Source organism: Mastomys coucha, chromosome X (assembly GCF_008632895.1).
Source record: "Mastomys coucha isolate ucsf_1 chromosome X, UCSF_Mcou_1, whole genome shotgun sequence".
NCBI classification, from domain to species: Eukaryota; Metazoa; Chordata; class Mammalia; order Rodentia; family Muridae; genus Mastomys; species Mastomys coucha.
In genome coordinates this window covers 132122080-132139639 of record NC_045030.1, presented here as the reverse complement: position 1 = coordinate 132139639, position 17560 = coordinate 132122080, and the positions used below count along the sequence as shown (strand labels likewise).

The window sequence follows — 17560 nt, the reverse complement described above, 5'->3', positions numbered from 1 at the left end:
TTTCCAGAGCTAGCTTATGAACAGTTCCACACAGCTGGCTACCAGTTACTGGTGCATACATTACCACAGGGCAAAGAAAAACATACCCAAAGTTGGTGCTGATGGCCAGGGGGATTCAGCTTGAAAAACGCTCCATAGAAGGTCACAATGTTTTTGTGGAACGAGTACTTCCTCAGCAGATTGAGCTCAGTCCTAAGATCCTCTTCTTCATCCTAAAGAGTGAAAGCAAATCTTTCTTTTGAGCCCAAATCAGTGGCAGTTAGTCTCTAAAATATAATGTATAATGTAAAGGAACATCTTACAGGATTAACAGTTAATGGAAATCTTTTTATAAAGTTAAAATTCAGGAACAAAAGAAAGAGTAAAAGAAAGATTTCTTAGTTTAGAAGTTCTTATAATATGACCCAAGAACAGCAGCACTGGACCTTAAGAAATTATTCAATAAATGGTGTAATATTTTTTCTAATTTCATTGAGATACAATTCATATACTGTATGCTTCAGCAACTTAAAATAGAGAAACCACTCATTTATATTCTATCCAAAGTATATAAATGGTATTTTATAATGTGTATTGTTTTTAGACTAGCTATTTTTGAGCTTTATGCATGAAATAGTGATTCATAAAATATTAGTGTTTCATTGATTTTGGTTTATAATCAAATGATGGGCACTGTGAATAATGTTTCTATAAGCATTCATGTCAACTTTCTTAGTGTATGTGTTTGCAATTCATTCTGATGAATCTGGGATGTTGAATATTGTGATGAAAGGCCAAACTCGTTTTCAACAACCATTGCATCATTTTTCCTTACCAATATACATTTATAGGAAGTTCTGACTGCTCAAATTCACCAGTAGTCATTATATCTGTTCTTTGAGGGTGCAGTGACAATATCATGTGGTTTTGATTTATAATCTCCTGGGAAGAAAGAGCTTCAGATTATTTTATCAATTTCTTACTAGCTGGTGTGTGTATTGAATCAATTTTTTTCATATATATAAATGTGTATATATATGTGTGTGTTATATATGACTTATAAGTATCTTCACCTACTCTTTCATGTGTTCTTTAGGGCACTCACATTTTTACTTTTGATAAAGTCCAACTTATTGTTCTATTGTTAGTGCGTTTTGTTTCCTAAGTATTCATCTTCAAATCAAAATCACAGACATTTAGCTTTATGTTATTTTCTAAGCATTTTATAGTTTTACCTCTTATGTTTAGGTATTTGATCCATTTTCAGTCCTTTTTTTTTTCTTGTACATTTATAGAGCTTGTACATTTATGTGGCAGAATGTTGTGATTAGCCTTTAATACATTTAAAGGTATGGGCTCATTTGATGTTAATCTTCTAAAGTAAGTTTATAATAAAATTTTGTGTCCCTAATCATAACAGCTGTACATCATGTCTCTGTAATAAAGCAAGTAATGATTTAGTCTCTCTGATTATTTTACAGACTCTTGTTAAAGATTGTAGTCCACATTCTGTCAGAGTTGTGTATACTAATAAAGTAGCTAGAGACTAAAGTGATAAATGCACAATACACATATGCATCATATGATACATACAATAGCTACACATAGGCATATGTAGCATTTATTTTACTTTAAAGGCTTGCATATTTTTCTTTCAAATTTTCTATTAATATATCAAACACATCTACCTATAACAGTGAATACTTGTATATCATTTGGTGGCAGCATAAAATTATAAAGAATGGCTATATGGGTCTGATGCACAGGATGAGGACAGATGTTGAAGTATTCTTTTCTAAGAATTATCATTTTATTGATCATTGAATCCACCTGACTAGATGAGATCACTGAGGTGAAAAGCAAAGTTTCAAGGGACAACTCTATCAAAAGAGAATTTGACCTTAGCTAGGAAAGAACAACAACTTTGAGTATTGGAACACTTCTCTTTACTCTCCGTAGTAAGAAACTCACTTCTCTCCCCAGGATTCCATTTACTTTAAATAGTACAGTAGAAGATAGGAACATTGTCCTGTCTTCATAGAAGATCTATGTATGTTCAGCTAACACACTGTTAGCCAAAATAGTCAAGCTGATTTAGAGATGCTAACAGATTAGCTAGCATCACTGTTCCTTGACTAAAACATAACCATAGAATTCAAAAGACATGACTTGAAAAAAAAAAAAAACTTCCAAGAGTGGGTTTCCCACATAAATGTAAACTCTCCCAAAACAAATAAATGAAGATCAGATATGTTTGGAAAGCATTAGTGTGTTTGCCACTCTCAATTAACGGGAAGTTGAGCTTGTAAGAAACACACAAGTACATAATATCCATCAGGCCAAGTGGGTAATTTAAAACTCTCACACATCTCCCAGTAATATGATGCTACAGTGTTTCCTGGCTCTGTGCCAGTTGATCCCAGACTGGCCCGAATATCCTGCTTTTTGTCAAGAGGCAGCTCAAGGATGCCAGAATTCCCTTTGTAGATTCACCAATGCTACAACCAAAGTCCTCCCTTTTTTAATATGGAAAGAATACCAGCAAAGTTTGGGACATGTTAACTTTTTATTAATAAATACTTTTGAGAAAAGTAGAATTAACCTACTGATTCTATTTTACATTTCTTTGATTTTTTTTTAATCTATGAAAGCTGGTTATAGCTGCTTCCTCTGAAGATGCTTCTACTATTAGACTACATTATAAACTAAAAGAAGCCTGTTGTGTAACAGATGAATCATGAAGGCATTCGGCAGTGGGTTTTCATATACCTAGAAAGATTTCAAATGTGTTTGTGTTAATAGAAAGGGTTATTTTTAATGTACATGTCATTATATTTATGAAGGCATAAAGGCTGAACATAAAGGAACCTTATTTATTTGACTGCAGGAAAGAAAACTAGAAAAATTATATCAATGAAATATATTGATATGAACAATAATTTTTGTTTTAGGCTTATATAACACTTTCATAGAAAACTAAGGTATTTTGAGAAATACAGTTCTGTATACCTGAACTTATTCTAAAACCAGTGATTATTGAGATAGGAGAGACATCAATAATTCTGCAAGAAGAAAGTGGTTCATATTCCTTCCTGTGTACAAGTATTGTGGACAATTACTCAAAGAGTCTTAGGATGGGTACTCGCTTGGCTTTCTATTATTAGTTTTGCAATTTAAAAAGCAGCCATTAATTTGGCTCAAATACAATGGTGTCTGTGATCACCATAACTGGGCCATAGAGACTTGTTCTAAAGAAGGTGTGCACTATGTGAAAAAAGTACTTTGTGACGGTCAATTTTAGGAAAGCAATATTCTTAGCACAGTCAGCTCTTCCTTTGTTGCTAGCCAATGTGAAGGCTCTATGTACTGTACACACACTCATTCCCCCTCCGCAGCCAATAATTGACTGTGTAAAGGCACAGATGTCAGTGTTGAACTCTGATGAGTAAATTCATATGAATAGTAGAAGAGCTATGTGTTATCATTTCCACTAAGAGCAGTTTAGAGGGAGCCCACACAGAGATAATGCAAAGAATGAACTGAAAGCTAAAATCAAGGGAAGGACTAGGGAGGTGCCAAGGAAAGCTAAGCACTCACGCTGTATCTCCATCCAACAGACTTTTGGTATTTATTCACTCTCACCCGTCTTCCTATTTCAGGCAAAGGATTCTGAATAAAAGAGCAAGAAAAATATTCTTAGACCTACTAGTACACTCTTACAATAATTTATGCCAAAGTACTTTGTGCTATTTTAGCACTAAATTGTAGATGAATGGACCATCATTCCTTTCTTACTGTACACTAGTAGCATTAATCTAAAATTTCAATTTCTTATAGCATGTGTAAACTGGGAACAAAATTATGTTAGTGGCTGTAACTGACACATTAAGGGGACATTTTGCAATAGTGAGTGTTTTTTTCCTTTTACAAATGCAAATAGTAAATATTAAACATCTATTGATGTACCATGACTTTTAATATTCAATATTTAAATATTCAAAGATTTAATATGGGTGTAGCGCTCCTAAGATAAAATAAGAAATTAAGTATCTTATACAATCTCACTTTAAAAAACAGTGGATTTGCTGGGCAGTGGTGGCGCATGCCTTTAATCCCAGCATTTGGGAGGCAGAGGCAGGTGGATTTCTGAGTTCGAGGCCAGCCTGGTCTACAGAGTGAATTCCAGAACAGCCAAGGCTACATAGAGAAACCTTGTATTGAAAAACCAAAAATAAAAATAAAAAAATAAAAAAATAAATAAAAGCAGTGGATTCTTTGGGAGTTGAATTTTATAAATGCACAAAACTCCCAAATTTCCTGAATCTCACATTGGTTGGCTACATTTCCTTAGCAAACAAAAGTACCCTTTGGTTTCTTCACTAATTGCAAAGGAACAGTTCATTGTAAGGTATAGCAGTTCCATAAAGCTACCTAGTCTTATGAGTGGTTTTCCTTTGGGATATAATGAAATTAAAATTTCTTAACTTCTGTTACATTTGTGTTAATAGTACCTTGAGAAAGTGAAGTACTAAAGAAAGTGGGCAGAATTCACAAATTCTTTGACAACAGATTATGAACTGGGACACAGTTTTATGAATGTTAGCAGGAACAGTGCCAATTAAATTGTCTCTCTTGCTTATCTGTCAGAAAACATATGAAAGATATGCTTCTCTGACAATGTCTTTGCTTCTACCTGTCATTGGGAATCTAATGGCCTCAATTCTCAGAAGGAATGATTGGAGAAAAAGTAAGACAGAGCAGAGCCATATTAATGCACTATTAAAGGAGCTATCTCCTTTGTTATCCCCAACAATAGATGATCAACTGGAAATAGAGAGGACGATACTTTCCCAATTGGTTTATAATATCAAATATTTAGAATTCATGGTACGAGTGAAGTATTTTTAATGTGGAAATATAACAAACCAGTAATTGTAATACATTAATAACTGTCATTACAAGCCTATAATTATTCTGGATTATCTCACTAGTCTATGAAATCATGATTTCTAACCAACGATTTTGGCATTGTTTATCTTCTGTACAGTGTATTAAGTGAGCAGAATGCAGAGAGGACACAGTATTGATTACCTTCCGGGCATTCATTACTTTAACAGCCACTAAAGAACCAGTCTTTTCATGGATTCCCTGAAAGAAAGGAAATTGATATGTGTCAAATGTTTGCTATTTACCCAGCAACCAAGAAACTAATAAAGTGAAATATAATTAAATAATGGCAAGGACATAGCATGTTATAAAATATATACAGGTGTTTATAGCAAACATAGCTATGTTATCAACATTGAAATAAAGCCATAGCACTTCATTGAAAATGAAGCAAGTTTATTAAGTAGCTTATATTTTGTGCTAATATTAAGCCATGGACATTGTTTATTCAATATAATTAATAGTCTCAATTTGTGTTCCACTGAAGAATCCAGATGAACAATGCAAATTTTTAATTGAAAGTAACAAAATAGAAGATATTTACTGTACATTTTTGACCTATATGAATATAGTACTGTGCAAAGATATCTTCCTATTGAATATTACTTCCATAATGATCACTGATGCATAATTAATCTAACAGACTCTAAATGTTTTAATACGTCTTGAATCACAGGAACCACAAGACTCACAAAATAGTTCTGGAAATTTTTTCTTAGTGGAATCATAATGATTTCTAATAATGTAGTCTTAGCCTAAATGCAAATCATATATTTATAATAATATTAAAATAAATATATAGTTTCTACAATTAGATTATTTTGTGGCTATTAATTTTCAAAAATATCTCATGCTGTGGTAATAGAAAAATTCCTCCCCTGTGTTATTATGTGTAAGCTAAGCAGAATGCCTTATGTGATAGTTCTCTAGCAGAAAATTATTCTTGGACTATACTAGGTTGAACAGTAGTCTCCCAAATTTGAATTTCACCTTGCACTCCAGATTGTGACCTTATTTGGTCATCCCTGAATTTTCTCTGTAGGCAAAGAGAATTACAACTTTCCTTTTTTGATTCTGAGAGGTTATTCATGGGTCAAACTGCTGTTCTCTTCGTACTACCATTCTGTGCAATATCAAGCATTTGGCATGCTTGCAAGAATATTAATCATGCATAATCTGCAAATTTTGAACCATATCACTTTCATACTTGTGAATACACATTAGTGAAGTAATTGAACATCATTAAGTGCTGGTATTCATGAAGTAAAAAGAAATTTTTAATATTCTCTCAATCAATGATCAGGGATTGACTCTCATTAAAAAATTACACAGCTTTTCATCAGCCAATTATATACTAACATGGTGTTTCAAGAAGTTATTCATTATTCCTAAAGGAAAAATAAACCCTAGGTCTTAGACTCATGTAATAGGTTAAGAACCAACAATTATGCCTAATGCATACAAAAATACATAATTATAAATTGCTGCTATTAAAATAACATTCCAGTCTTTGCCCTTGTACTCTGATATTTTTAACATGTATTATGAAGTCATTTTAAATTCAGACAATAGTTTTAAAAATATCATATATTACATGATTACAGTATAAAAATTAATATGGGCATACTACTCTCTTAAACTGTATTATGGTTTATGAGCAACCATTTTATAAAAGATACCTCAGCTTGTGTTTATCTGAAGCTTTCCTGTAATTCTCCTGAGATTACACACTTGCAGGAGAAGAACAAATAAACGGGAGGTCCTCTCACCCCCATGTGCATCATCACATGTATCACAACATAACAATTATGAGGAAGTGACTTTGATCAGTTAATGTAAGACCTGTGAAGTGTCTCCACTACTCATTCCTTGTCATATTATAAACCATTGGAAGTTACTGATGTCAGTTTTGAAGGAGTATACTGTTATTCTTCACTAGATAAGAGAATCTAAAAGGTAACTTTTGGAAATAAACTAATTGTTCAGTAGTGCCATCTTGTGGCTTGCTGGTTATGTGGAAGCTGCTTTCTGCTGAGAGCTGAAGGCCTTGTAGTGAGAGGAGGGCAGTATTTGGTAATGTGGGTTAGATATGGTCTTTTTCTTTTCAGGTATGATTTGTGTTTTATGCAAAATTAAATATATGTAGAAAGTTCTAAGAAAGCAGATAGGAATTAAACATATGTAGAAAGTTCTAAGAAAGCAGATAGGTTTTTGTACTCTAAAGTAATCAGAACTGTCACCGAGGTACTGGGTATTGAAAAGCCCACAAACATAAACTGAATTTTGTCATTCACTTTTCCTATAGAAATATCAACAATATACAGGGACCCGCTGGTTGCACTGGAATAATAATATTTCTTAAAATATAAAATACTCAAAAATTACTAAAAAGATAAATTGCCTTGAGTCGTAAGTTTTAAGATGTGTACACCTATAACAGGGAAAAGAAAATTCAAGGACTTTTTACTCAAATAGTTTTGAATTTCCAGTTGAATTGGTTAAAGTGTCCAGGACAATGAATATAGGCTACCATAAGAAAGACATTAATCAGATCATAAACAACTATCCTAACAACATATAATGCTTTCACAACTAAACAAGTATTATTTTCACAGATCTATTTGAAGAAACTCGGGAGAAAAAAAATAAATCCCTCAATGTGCTAATTTCAACTTGGCAAAGATTTGTGTTCTTAATTAACTTAGGTAATCAAATAAACATCATTATTTAGTTTGCTTCCTCCTGGAAAAACAGAGTTCATTACTGTGCTCTTGGTCTTCATGAGCCTGAAAATTAACACCAGCATTTTGAATGTATCTTTTTAACAGAAAATACTACACGCTCCTAAATTTAAGAGTGATCACATACAAACATATGGATATACATGTATAAAGTATTATATACATGTATATACATTATATACATGTATAATCCTTATACACTTGTATAAATTATTTCTTTAATGGAAGACTAACCCTTGATATCCATTAAACATGAAGGTAAAATCATGAATACATTGTGTGGGTTACAAGAAGACATGTATTCCTTCTTAGTATCAATTACTTTGGGAAGTCAAATTACTATGCACAAGACTAATTACACTTTGGGGAAGTATCTTGAAAATAATAAAGTTCCAGAAGTAAATGTAAGTGAACTGATGACGACAGAAGAAATTCGTGCATCATCAGAGTCCAGCTCCTAAGTGACCAATAAGTCAACCACCTTTCCAAGCTTTTTTATTTTTTTCCATTCTCTTGGTACAGCACTTTTCAGTAAGAATTTCTTTGGTTTTATTTTATACTATTCTCCTACACCTTTGGAGCTGTTCAGGAGAAGATGAAGTTCTCTTCCAGTTATTTGCTGATTTCCATTAGAATAGTTGGAAAAGCTTCATGGAAGAGATAATACAGATGCCAATTGGAACATGAATCTGGCCCAGTATTTGAAAAGACTGGGAATTAAATGGTGGTGTCACTTGCATAGAACTTCACAAGCCAGTATTATTAGGCAATGCTGTGTAGGAATACCCAACCATTAAATGCAAAAATGTTTAGAAATGGGAGCATGGCCATGCAGCAGAAAACTGAACATGGAATGTCAGGGCGCACCTGCTTTAGTCACAAGCAGAAATGTCAGTGAAAAAAAATAATAAAACTGTGCTGAAAAGGAGAGAGAAGACATCAGTGAGAGATAAGCCATTAGCGGAGTACTTTGTGACTGGCTTTTGTTAGCTAATAGGCTGATGCAAACCTCAAAATTGTTAAGGCACTGAAAATTCAGCATTGAATTGCAGTAATGATCAATTTCTTGGGGATTATACATTTTAAACCATAACAAATGATTTAAAATAGCAGTTGTGACAGCTGTGTTTGTAAAATCCATCATTCTGCAACAGTTAATTACTATGTTTTCCCCTAGAAAGAATATAGGATAGTTCTTGATGGCCTTGTAATTTTCATTAGATAATTTTTTTATATCATGTAGTTAAAGAAATTGTTGTGGAAAAACTGCTTTCTCTTCAGCCATTCATTCAGAGTCCCTCCAGTCATTTATCTTGCTTTTAGTTGGCAAACTGAAAGCACATAATCTCCCTGGCATTCTTTCTTTTCAGTTGGGTTCGTGGTGGAGAAAGACCACTGAGCTACTTGAGTCCATTCTATAACTGCGTGGCTTGCTTTGACTCACATAGTTTTGTTCTTCCTCGTCTGTTTTGGTCACTAGCAAGAGATCCATCTGATCCTTGATGGCCCCCACAAGGGCAGCCATAAGCAGTATCTAGGGGTTCTCCCTGAGACACTGTGGCTAACAGAATAGATTCTACCAACAGGTCTGTCCAGATACATAAAAGCAAGTGGCTAGCTAAGGACTCTCCTTCTAAGCATGTTCTCTCCTTAACCATCCTTTCAGACTGGTAAAAAAGGATGCGGTTTCTTACATGGATGGCTTCTATTGTTTCCTTCTTGTCCTTCCATCATCACAAAACAGCTCAGGAAGCCCAAAATGATAGATGTATTGAGAGTAATCAGTGGAAGAATGATCAAAACAAGCCATGATATGGTGAAGATAGAGGGTGAGAACTGAGGAATTATATGAAATGCCAATCACTCTCCAAGAAGGAGCTGTAGTATATTTGGGAAGAAAAGAGAATTTATGAGTTTCAAAGTTTTTTTAAAAATAAGTTTTAAGAAACTTAGATATTAGATAGATGATAATACACAACAAAATTATCAAGGCACACCCGTTTTCATTCTCACAAAGCTTAGTATCCTGCATAAACACACACTGTGATCATTACATTGGACTGAAGGCTGGTCAAAGAATATTATGCAGGATCTATTATTCAATATTTGCATGAACATCTCATTACTACAAAGGTTTTTATAGAGTCATATGTATCAAAATTGGAAACGGCTTCTTAGGTGTGATATCTCTCCCTTTCTTTCCTCTCTCTCTCTCTCTCTCTCTCTCTCTCTCTCTCTCTCTCTCTCTCCTTTCTTTCCATCCCTCCCTCCCCAACCCTATTAAAGGAAACTCAGAATAGGCAGCTGCAAATAATTGTGGCTCAAAGCAGTTGGAAGCTGAAACTGAATAAATAGTATTTTAAGTTTTGGGCCTTAGGATTTAAGACTTCTATAATCAAACTATATTGCACTGCAAGTTAAAGGTACGGACAATAAGTAGTCATGTTTCTGTTAAAAATTGTAACAGATTTCTTAAAGACATTATAAATACTCTTTATAAAACAGTTGCTACTTACATGCCACTATGAAGACATGTCATTGCATAAAACGAAGGTAAATTTACACTCCAGGTATTTATGTAACATAAATTTAAGTTATATAATCACTTGATACTCTGTGTCTAAGATCCATACATTCCTTTTAGCAAATGAATCATTTACCTAGATGAGAACTTTTTAAAGAAAATTTTTATTTTTATTTAATTTTAGGGTCACAGGCATTCAGCAAAGGTGTATTGGGCTAAATCAACTCAATCACAGTATGATTCCAAAACAGAAAGGGCTGGGCCCAGTGGTGAGGGTAGACACATGGGTGATGGTGAAACACAAGATAATTTTTATGCCACACAAATGAGGAGGCAATTTAGAGAGATCATAACACCTAATAAGCACTAGCATACACTGAGATTTCAGACAGAGCCCGTTAAGCTCTGCCGTGTTGCTTGGTACTCCAGGAATCCAAAGAGCATTAATTATCAGTAGGTGAATTTCCCTTCTTCAACCCTGTAATCATGTCTGTGGTTACACTGTGAGGCTAGCTACTCAAAGTTCCATGCAATTCTCTTCTGTTAGAAAGCCTCAAGGCTTGGAAAGATACGTGCTCCTCCATGTCAGAGGGCAGGGGCCTAATAAAAGGAAGAGGTGCCAAGGCTCTTGCCAAACCCACACAAGGTTAGTGTGTCAGGGGATATTGCCTAATCCTCAGTGATGCTACTACGCTGAAACCTTTACTAAATATCCACGATATATACCCCTTGTGGTTCGACTGAGCTCAGAGGTGTGAAGTGCTGAGAACACCAAGTGTTTCATCTCTTCCTTTGGTAGCAAACCATCCAATTACAAAAACCTTGGCTAGCTTAGTAAATGGATTCAGAGTGAACCAGATTTTGCAAGTGAAAAGCTACAGAAGCACCAGAATAACCAGACAGACTAATGTTTTTCCTCTTCCAATAATCTGGGACAGTCATGCCCATGCTTTAGAACAACTGTGAAATAGTCGGAAGAGGGCCTTGGCGGTCTCAGTGGCTTTGTAGCTTAGGATCTGCCCTGTAATTTGAGGCAGTTGTGTGTGCTTATACAGCAGCTTCAACTGACTTTTATTACCCTTGTTATTACTCCTGCAGGGAAAAAATAGGTCAAAATATGAAGTAACATCATTTGCAAATGGAGCTGCTCTCTCTGACACTACAACACTCAAACAGCAAACTGCATAAAATGGGCAATAAAGTTCAAAATTTGTGGCTAGAAATATATGGATAGTGGCTACTAGGTAACTAAGGGGTGTCCTCAATAGACTCCTACACCATAAGCCAGGTCTAGAGGTGTCAAAAATTACAAAACCATTGACGTTCATTCTTACAGGTAGGTGGCATCATAAAACTTTCAATGTTGGCCATTAATACAAATTGAAAGTCATAGCCCTTGGGCATGAAAAGTGGGCTCAGAGACTAAGAACACTGGCTGCCCTTTCAGAGGACCCAAGCTTGGTTTCCAGCACCCATATCAGATTGCTGACAGTCACCTGTAACTCTACTTCCAGGGGATCCAACATCATCTTTTGTTCTATGTTAGCATCTGCGTATTCATGGCATATTCACACTCCCATGAACAAAGAGAGGACACAAGCCCTTAAAAATAGTCACAGTCTATAAACTAGAACTTCATATGTTGAGGAAAGTATGACATGCATGACTCGGTCTTAGATGCTCTCAAAACCACTGCTCACACTTCCAAGCATCATTATTCATTAAAGTACAGTGAAACCATGATAAAAGATACCTACATAACTATGTGTGTGCGTTTAAGCCTATGACTTTTGTTTCCCTTTTGGAGGTACTATACATTACAAATATAAGCATAAATTCAGATCCCAGAAGCTATTTCTTTTCACACTCTTTTCCTCCCTTTCCTTCTCTGTCACTATTTTTTCTCCTTCTCATGATCATGGAGATTTTTTTTTTTTTTGGTAAGATATCTTTAGACTTAACCATGGGACAGTGTGTCAAGGCATGAGCAAGGGCAAAGAAACACATCTTTTCTAAGCAAACAGGTTCTAGCCAGAATGGATAATGCTTCACCACAATGTCACAATGTTTTAACATAAACTGCTTTCTTTATGCAATGCATGAATCAGTTAACACTCACACAGAATGTATTCCATCTGTTCTGACAGATGTGAGGGGCAGTGTCTCTGATTCTATCAAGCAGGGCAACCAGTGTAAGGAAAGCATTGAAACAGCTGGCTGATGGGGGAGGGGAGGGGCGCAGCCCAAAGCATCAACATTGCCTTCAAAATCTACCCACCCCAAAGGAGATTCTTAACTCTACCAGTTCTACCAGTAGAGGCTTAAACACAAAAGACCTGCATATGACGCTAACGTGAACAGGGTGTTTATGACTTCAAGAGAAGTTTTTACGTGCACTGTGCAGGATATTTTAAGGGTACCCTAAAGAAGAAAATCATTGAGGACAGGTAGTTAAATTTAGTAAGGCAATCTGAAAAAAGTAAAGTAATCTGAGAGACCAAGACAGTCATCTAAAGGAGACATATATTGATGGGAAAATATTCTCAGGTCGAAAATGAAGGAAAAAAAAAAAGATATACATATCATGGGCACACAGAGAGGATGAAAATTGTCCTTGTTGAAAATTTTGACTTTTTTCATCCCTTTCAATTTATTTCATATTTTTCATATTATATTCTGCACTACTCATCCCTAAATTTGTTAATCCACATGGTCAGTGACAGAATTAACAATAGAACCAAAGCACAGTCAGAGAATTCCTTCCTATTCTACTGTTGTTTTTAGTCTTTCAAACTGTCTCTGTGGAGTTTTCTTTTCTTTCTTTTTTTTTTTATTTTTTGCATATCACCTTTAAACTATTCATCAAGCCAGATACATGACATATGATATAATAGTGCCAAAAATTTGAACAAAACCACTTTTGCAAGTAGATTAAATAATTCCTCTAAAAGTAAGTTAATTATATTAATGATTTTAGCAATTCTTTGTCTAGGCCTTCAGCAAATATTTATGAATTATGCCATGAATGTATTATTATTTGATAAGCTTTAAATGTCACAAGCAAAAAGCACTACTGGATTAGATAAGGATCTCAGACAAGATGCTTTTGAGTTTATAATTAAGTAGTCATTTGCCTACAAATTATAGACAGAGGCATGTGTTCCTTTTCCAGATATATCACAGACAGTTTTGTTGCATTCTGTCATTGCTTTGTAAATTTTGTTGAATTTAGCCAGAGCACGTTTTATACAATATGGATCCCTGAAATATGATATTTTCTTTATACTTAAGCATACAATCAGGTTATTAAAATGACCCTTGTATACCTGACAAAATGGTTATTCTCTACTTGTTGATAGCAGAATCCATCACAGTTCGAAGAGACCAAATGTCCTAGTTGTATTCTTAGCAATTTTGCCAACTTCATGTATAAAAGTTCTGAGACAGAGGTCAAAGATTTCCATCGTAACTCTGGACGTATTGCATTAATATCTCCTTGTAATTTTACTAATTTAACTTCACTTATTTTAGAACATATTTTCCATTCCTTTGCGTGGAAGTTCTTATATTTTAATAATAGAACAATAAACTTTAAAAGGGATGAGTGTATTAAACCTCTTATTGCTTAAAGAAATAAATGTGAGCCACGAAAAGCAAGTCCATTTGAGACTTCACAACAGAGATAAAATCCTACCATCAAAATTTCTTCTGATAGTGTTTTCTTTTTATAAAACTGTGCCTGATTTCCATTTTTAGAAATGTACCACCTACAACACTCTCAAAGTGAAGAATCCTTTGATCCTAGCTTATTTATTTTGAGGGGGATATGACTGAAGTGGTTTTTTTTCCCATGAATTTTCCTAAAATGCCAGTACTGGCAAGATTCTGCCAAAGGGAAGATTCTCCCCTAGACTTTGCCACAGGCATGCTGAAAAGGCTGCAAGATTAATTCCTTTCTTATAAAGAAAGATGGCAAAGTTAGGATGTTTTATTTTACTTCTGTCATCTGATTCTTCTTTATTGATATACTAAATTCACTAGCTCCTGGGCCAAATTACCACTTTTTCATAAACTGCAATGCACAGGGCTTCACCTCTTGTGTGGGCCTAAGCATTTGTTGCACGCCTGAAGAGCTATTGGAACATGCTCCTGTATTTCCACTCCAACAGATGAGGGAAAAAAAAAACTCACTAAATCTACATCTGGGATTTAACTCCAAAGTATTTTGTCTCCAAGGGTCTTTGCTGGTATTAGAGTCATGAGTCACTGTCAACACTGTAGTTTAGAGGTTGTTCTTACTGTCACGTATTGTATACCTTTATTTAATTGTGAACTATGACAAGCCAAATAATACAGCCTTCATGGGGAAATACACAAAAGACTGAGCTCAAGGGCCTCCTTAATGACCCTCTTTTCTCACAATAATAAATCTTCTCTCCCCAGAATGAGCTACAACTTCCCACTGCCTCCAAATTCACTATTGTCATCCTCCAGTCACAGGTAATGAGTCAGATACAATGTTTTAGTGTTACTTTGCTTTAGTCGAATTGTTGCAAAACTGTTTCATTGGGTAGCTGCCGAGAGAGTACAAGAAGCAGTTTCAAAACTAGAGATGGGAGGTGGGCAGGAATCATCTCAGGTGAGGAGACTGACAATTAGATTTCTATATGGGAGAGTCAAAGGGGACAGCTCTATCCTCTCGCTGGGTAATTTAGGAAGGTGAAAGTGTCAAATATCAGTAAGCTGCCTTCCTGACACAGGAGTTGGGAGAAAGGGATGCAGACGGAAAAAGGGAAGGAAGAAGAGAATGATTTATTCTTGTGAAATGAACAAAATTGGGCAGGGTTGTGGTTTTAACTGATATTTGATGAATGTCAAGAAACTTGAGTAAAGTGTAGAGCTAGATAACTCATGTGAGTGGCCCATTTTGCTTCAAATTTGTGAAATGTATCTATTATTCTTTAGTAAAATCTAGGCTCCATAAATGGCTTAATGAATTAAATTAATTCTGGTCTGACCAAGTTTTCTCTTACAGAAAGTCAATCAGAAACGAATTGTTTACTTTTAGCAAGTTTAACCACCAAATTGAAACAGCAGAATTATTCAATGGCTGGAGAGATGGTTCAGCCATTAAAGGCTCAGCTCACAACCAAAAACTATAAGAGAAATATAAATAGATGTGTTTCACTTTACATGCATACATTAATTTAACTTTTCACACTTTGTACCTAACAATTGTCTCTGCCACCATTTAAAAAAAAATGGTATTTTTTTTCCTCTAAGCCTTTGATTTCTTTGTAGAACTGTTACATGTGATAGTTTCAGATACTGTACTTCAATATTTTATTTAATTTTAAAGGATCTAGGAACTTGAATCCCAAATACCTGATGATTTGCCTAAGAAACAGATGGGTTTAATTTGCAAAATTGCCAAATGGACATGCTTGCATAGTGGACAGTGACCTATAGAAGTCTCAAGGTCTCCATGTTTACGAGGCAACTAAATATACTATGCAATTTTATATGCTAAATTGTGTTTGTGTTTCACTTAGATTTCTGATTATTAACTATCACTGGGAATTGTAGTATACAATTCCTATTATAGTGATAATTGTATGTTCTATCCTTTCATGAAGAAATTAAATTTACAACATCTCTGAGGTGTGTAATCTAAATAAAATGGTAATAATATGTAAAAACTTGAAGATCCAAATTTTAATCTTCAAACAAAGGGCAAGAGTGTTCAAGCAATAGAATGCCCATGTATGAGGGTAGCCATAGAAGATAATCTTGCAAAAAATGGCCCATGCATTCATGAGTAAATTGACTTTGATAGTAAAATTGACTTGGAAATGCTTTGACAAATATCTTGCTTATATAATTTGTATAAATCACTTCACAAATTGGTGAGAGGTGACACTGTGAAGTTTCTAGTACAAAAGGAAAGTCACCTAGATGTAATTCTCAGATTGCCAGGCTCCCTCTTAATCTGAAAAAAATTATAAAAATTGAGACTTCCCTGAGTAGACCCCACTTCAGCTAATTATCATTAAAAGTGAAGAATCTTGCTGAAGAATTTTGCTGAAATTAGTAAATTGGATTGAACCTTTCTAAGACAATTTGAGGGCAATAGGATTGCTACATCGAGACAAGAAGAAGTCCAAAGATAATGTTGAAGATCAGCTTCAACTACATAGAAGCTCATGGCTGTTCCTATTAACTGTAGCAACCAGATAAAAATAAGATATGTTTATTAAAGGGTGAAATACTTTGACTAAATATCAGAAAGTCAATATAGAACATGACAATTTTGCATGTATGTATGTGTATCTATCTGCTCAGCTTACCCAGCAGTCTGAAATATGGTTAGTCTGAATAGAGGGTGCTGCAACTGAACAATTTTCCTCCCAACAGTATTTATTCAACAGGACAGTTGCCCTCTTCTGTAATTTCAGCATCCTTAAAAATGTCCTTGCTGTCTTCACAGTGATTTCTTTTTATGCTTTTATACAAATGTAATTGATGTGATGCAATGACTTGGTTTGGATTTCATAAAATTTCTCTTCTACCATTCCAAAATGTACCTATTTTTCCTTGTCTACCATTTATACAATATATTATTCTCCCTCAGGCCTATCCCCCAAATGAATGAGTTATGACTTCTCTTGCTACATTCTATCTTTTTAATGGTGAAAATCTTTACTTTCAAACCAACCACATAAGACTTCAAAACAAAGTATAAGCTTGTTGTCTATGTACTATATAGCCCCACTCTGACAAAAAAAAAAATTCCCACTAGAAATAAATTTAGCAAATTTGCTGAGAAGCATTAAAGACGCCGTAAATACAGCTCTCCCTACCCCTGTTCTAACATCTGCCACTAATTGTGTTCATAAATGTTGACTTGGGAAAGTTAAAGCCACAAATACAATACATCCATTTTGGAGCCAAATTCTTCCCTATAAAGTTTGTTTGTACATCAAATGATCCATATCCTGGTACCAAAGCATTCTGTCACCCATCACTATCCTTTGAAACAGATCTCTGGGTAATCTCAGTCAAAGTAAAATCATGAGGAGGAAAGTATGTCTAAGACTTTAAAATACGATTTTTTTTCTTCCTTTTAGATATCGGTGATGACTTTCCTGTACTTCTTGTTTTGTGAAATGTCTTATGATTAGGTTTAATTAGTGCAGGATAATTATCTTGCTTCCTTTTCTTTTCCTGTTTGAAATTTTAGTGGCTAATCAGTGAGAAAAACTTGGATTTTAAAGAAGGCCCCACCAATGACATTTATATATTTTTCCAAACTAGCTCCTGATTAAATCCAAATCTACAGATAAACTGTTGTAAAGAAAAAATAATAATT

At 34.6% G+C, this 17560-nt stretch overlaps 1 protein-coding gene across 1 annotated transcript in view; it reads right to left on the bottom strand.

Annotated features, from left to right (window-relative positions):
* Positions 1-17560, bottom strand: part of Nrk (Nik related kinase) — a 108724-nt gene that overhangs the window by 50804 nt on the left and 40360 nt on the right. The window contains exons 4-6 of the mRNA XM_031376998.1: positions 5071-5127; positions 3577-3648; positions 87-212 (exon numbers count right to left, since the gene is read on the bottom strand). Of these exons, the coding sequence (XP_031232858.1) occupies positions 87-212; positions 3577-3648; positions 5071-5127 (255 nt within the window). The remainder of the gene's footprint in view (positions 1-86; positions 213-3576; positions 3649-5070; positions 5128-17560) is intronic.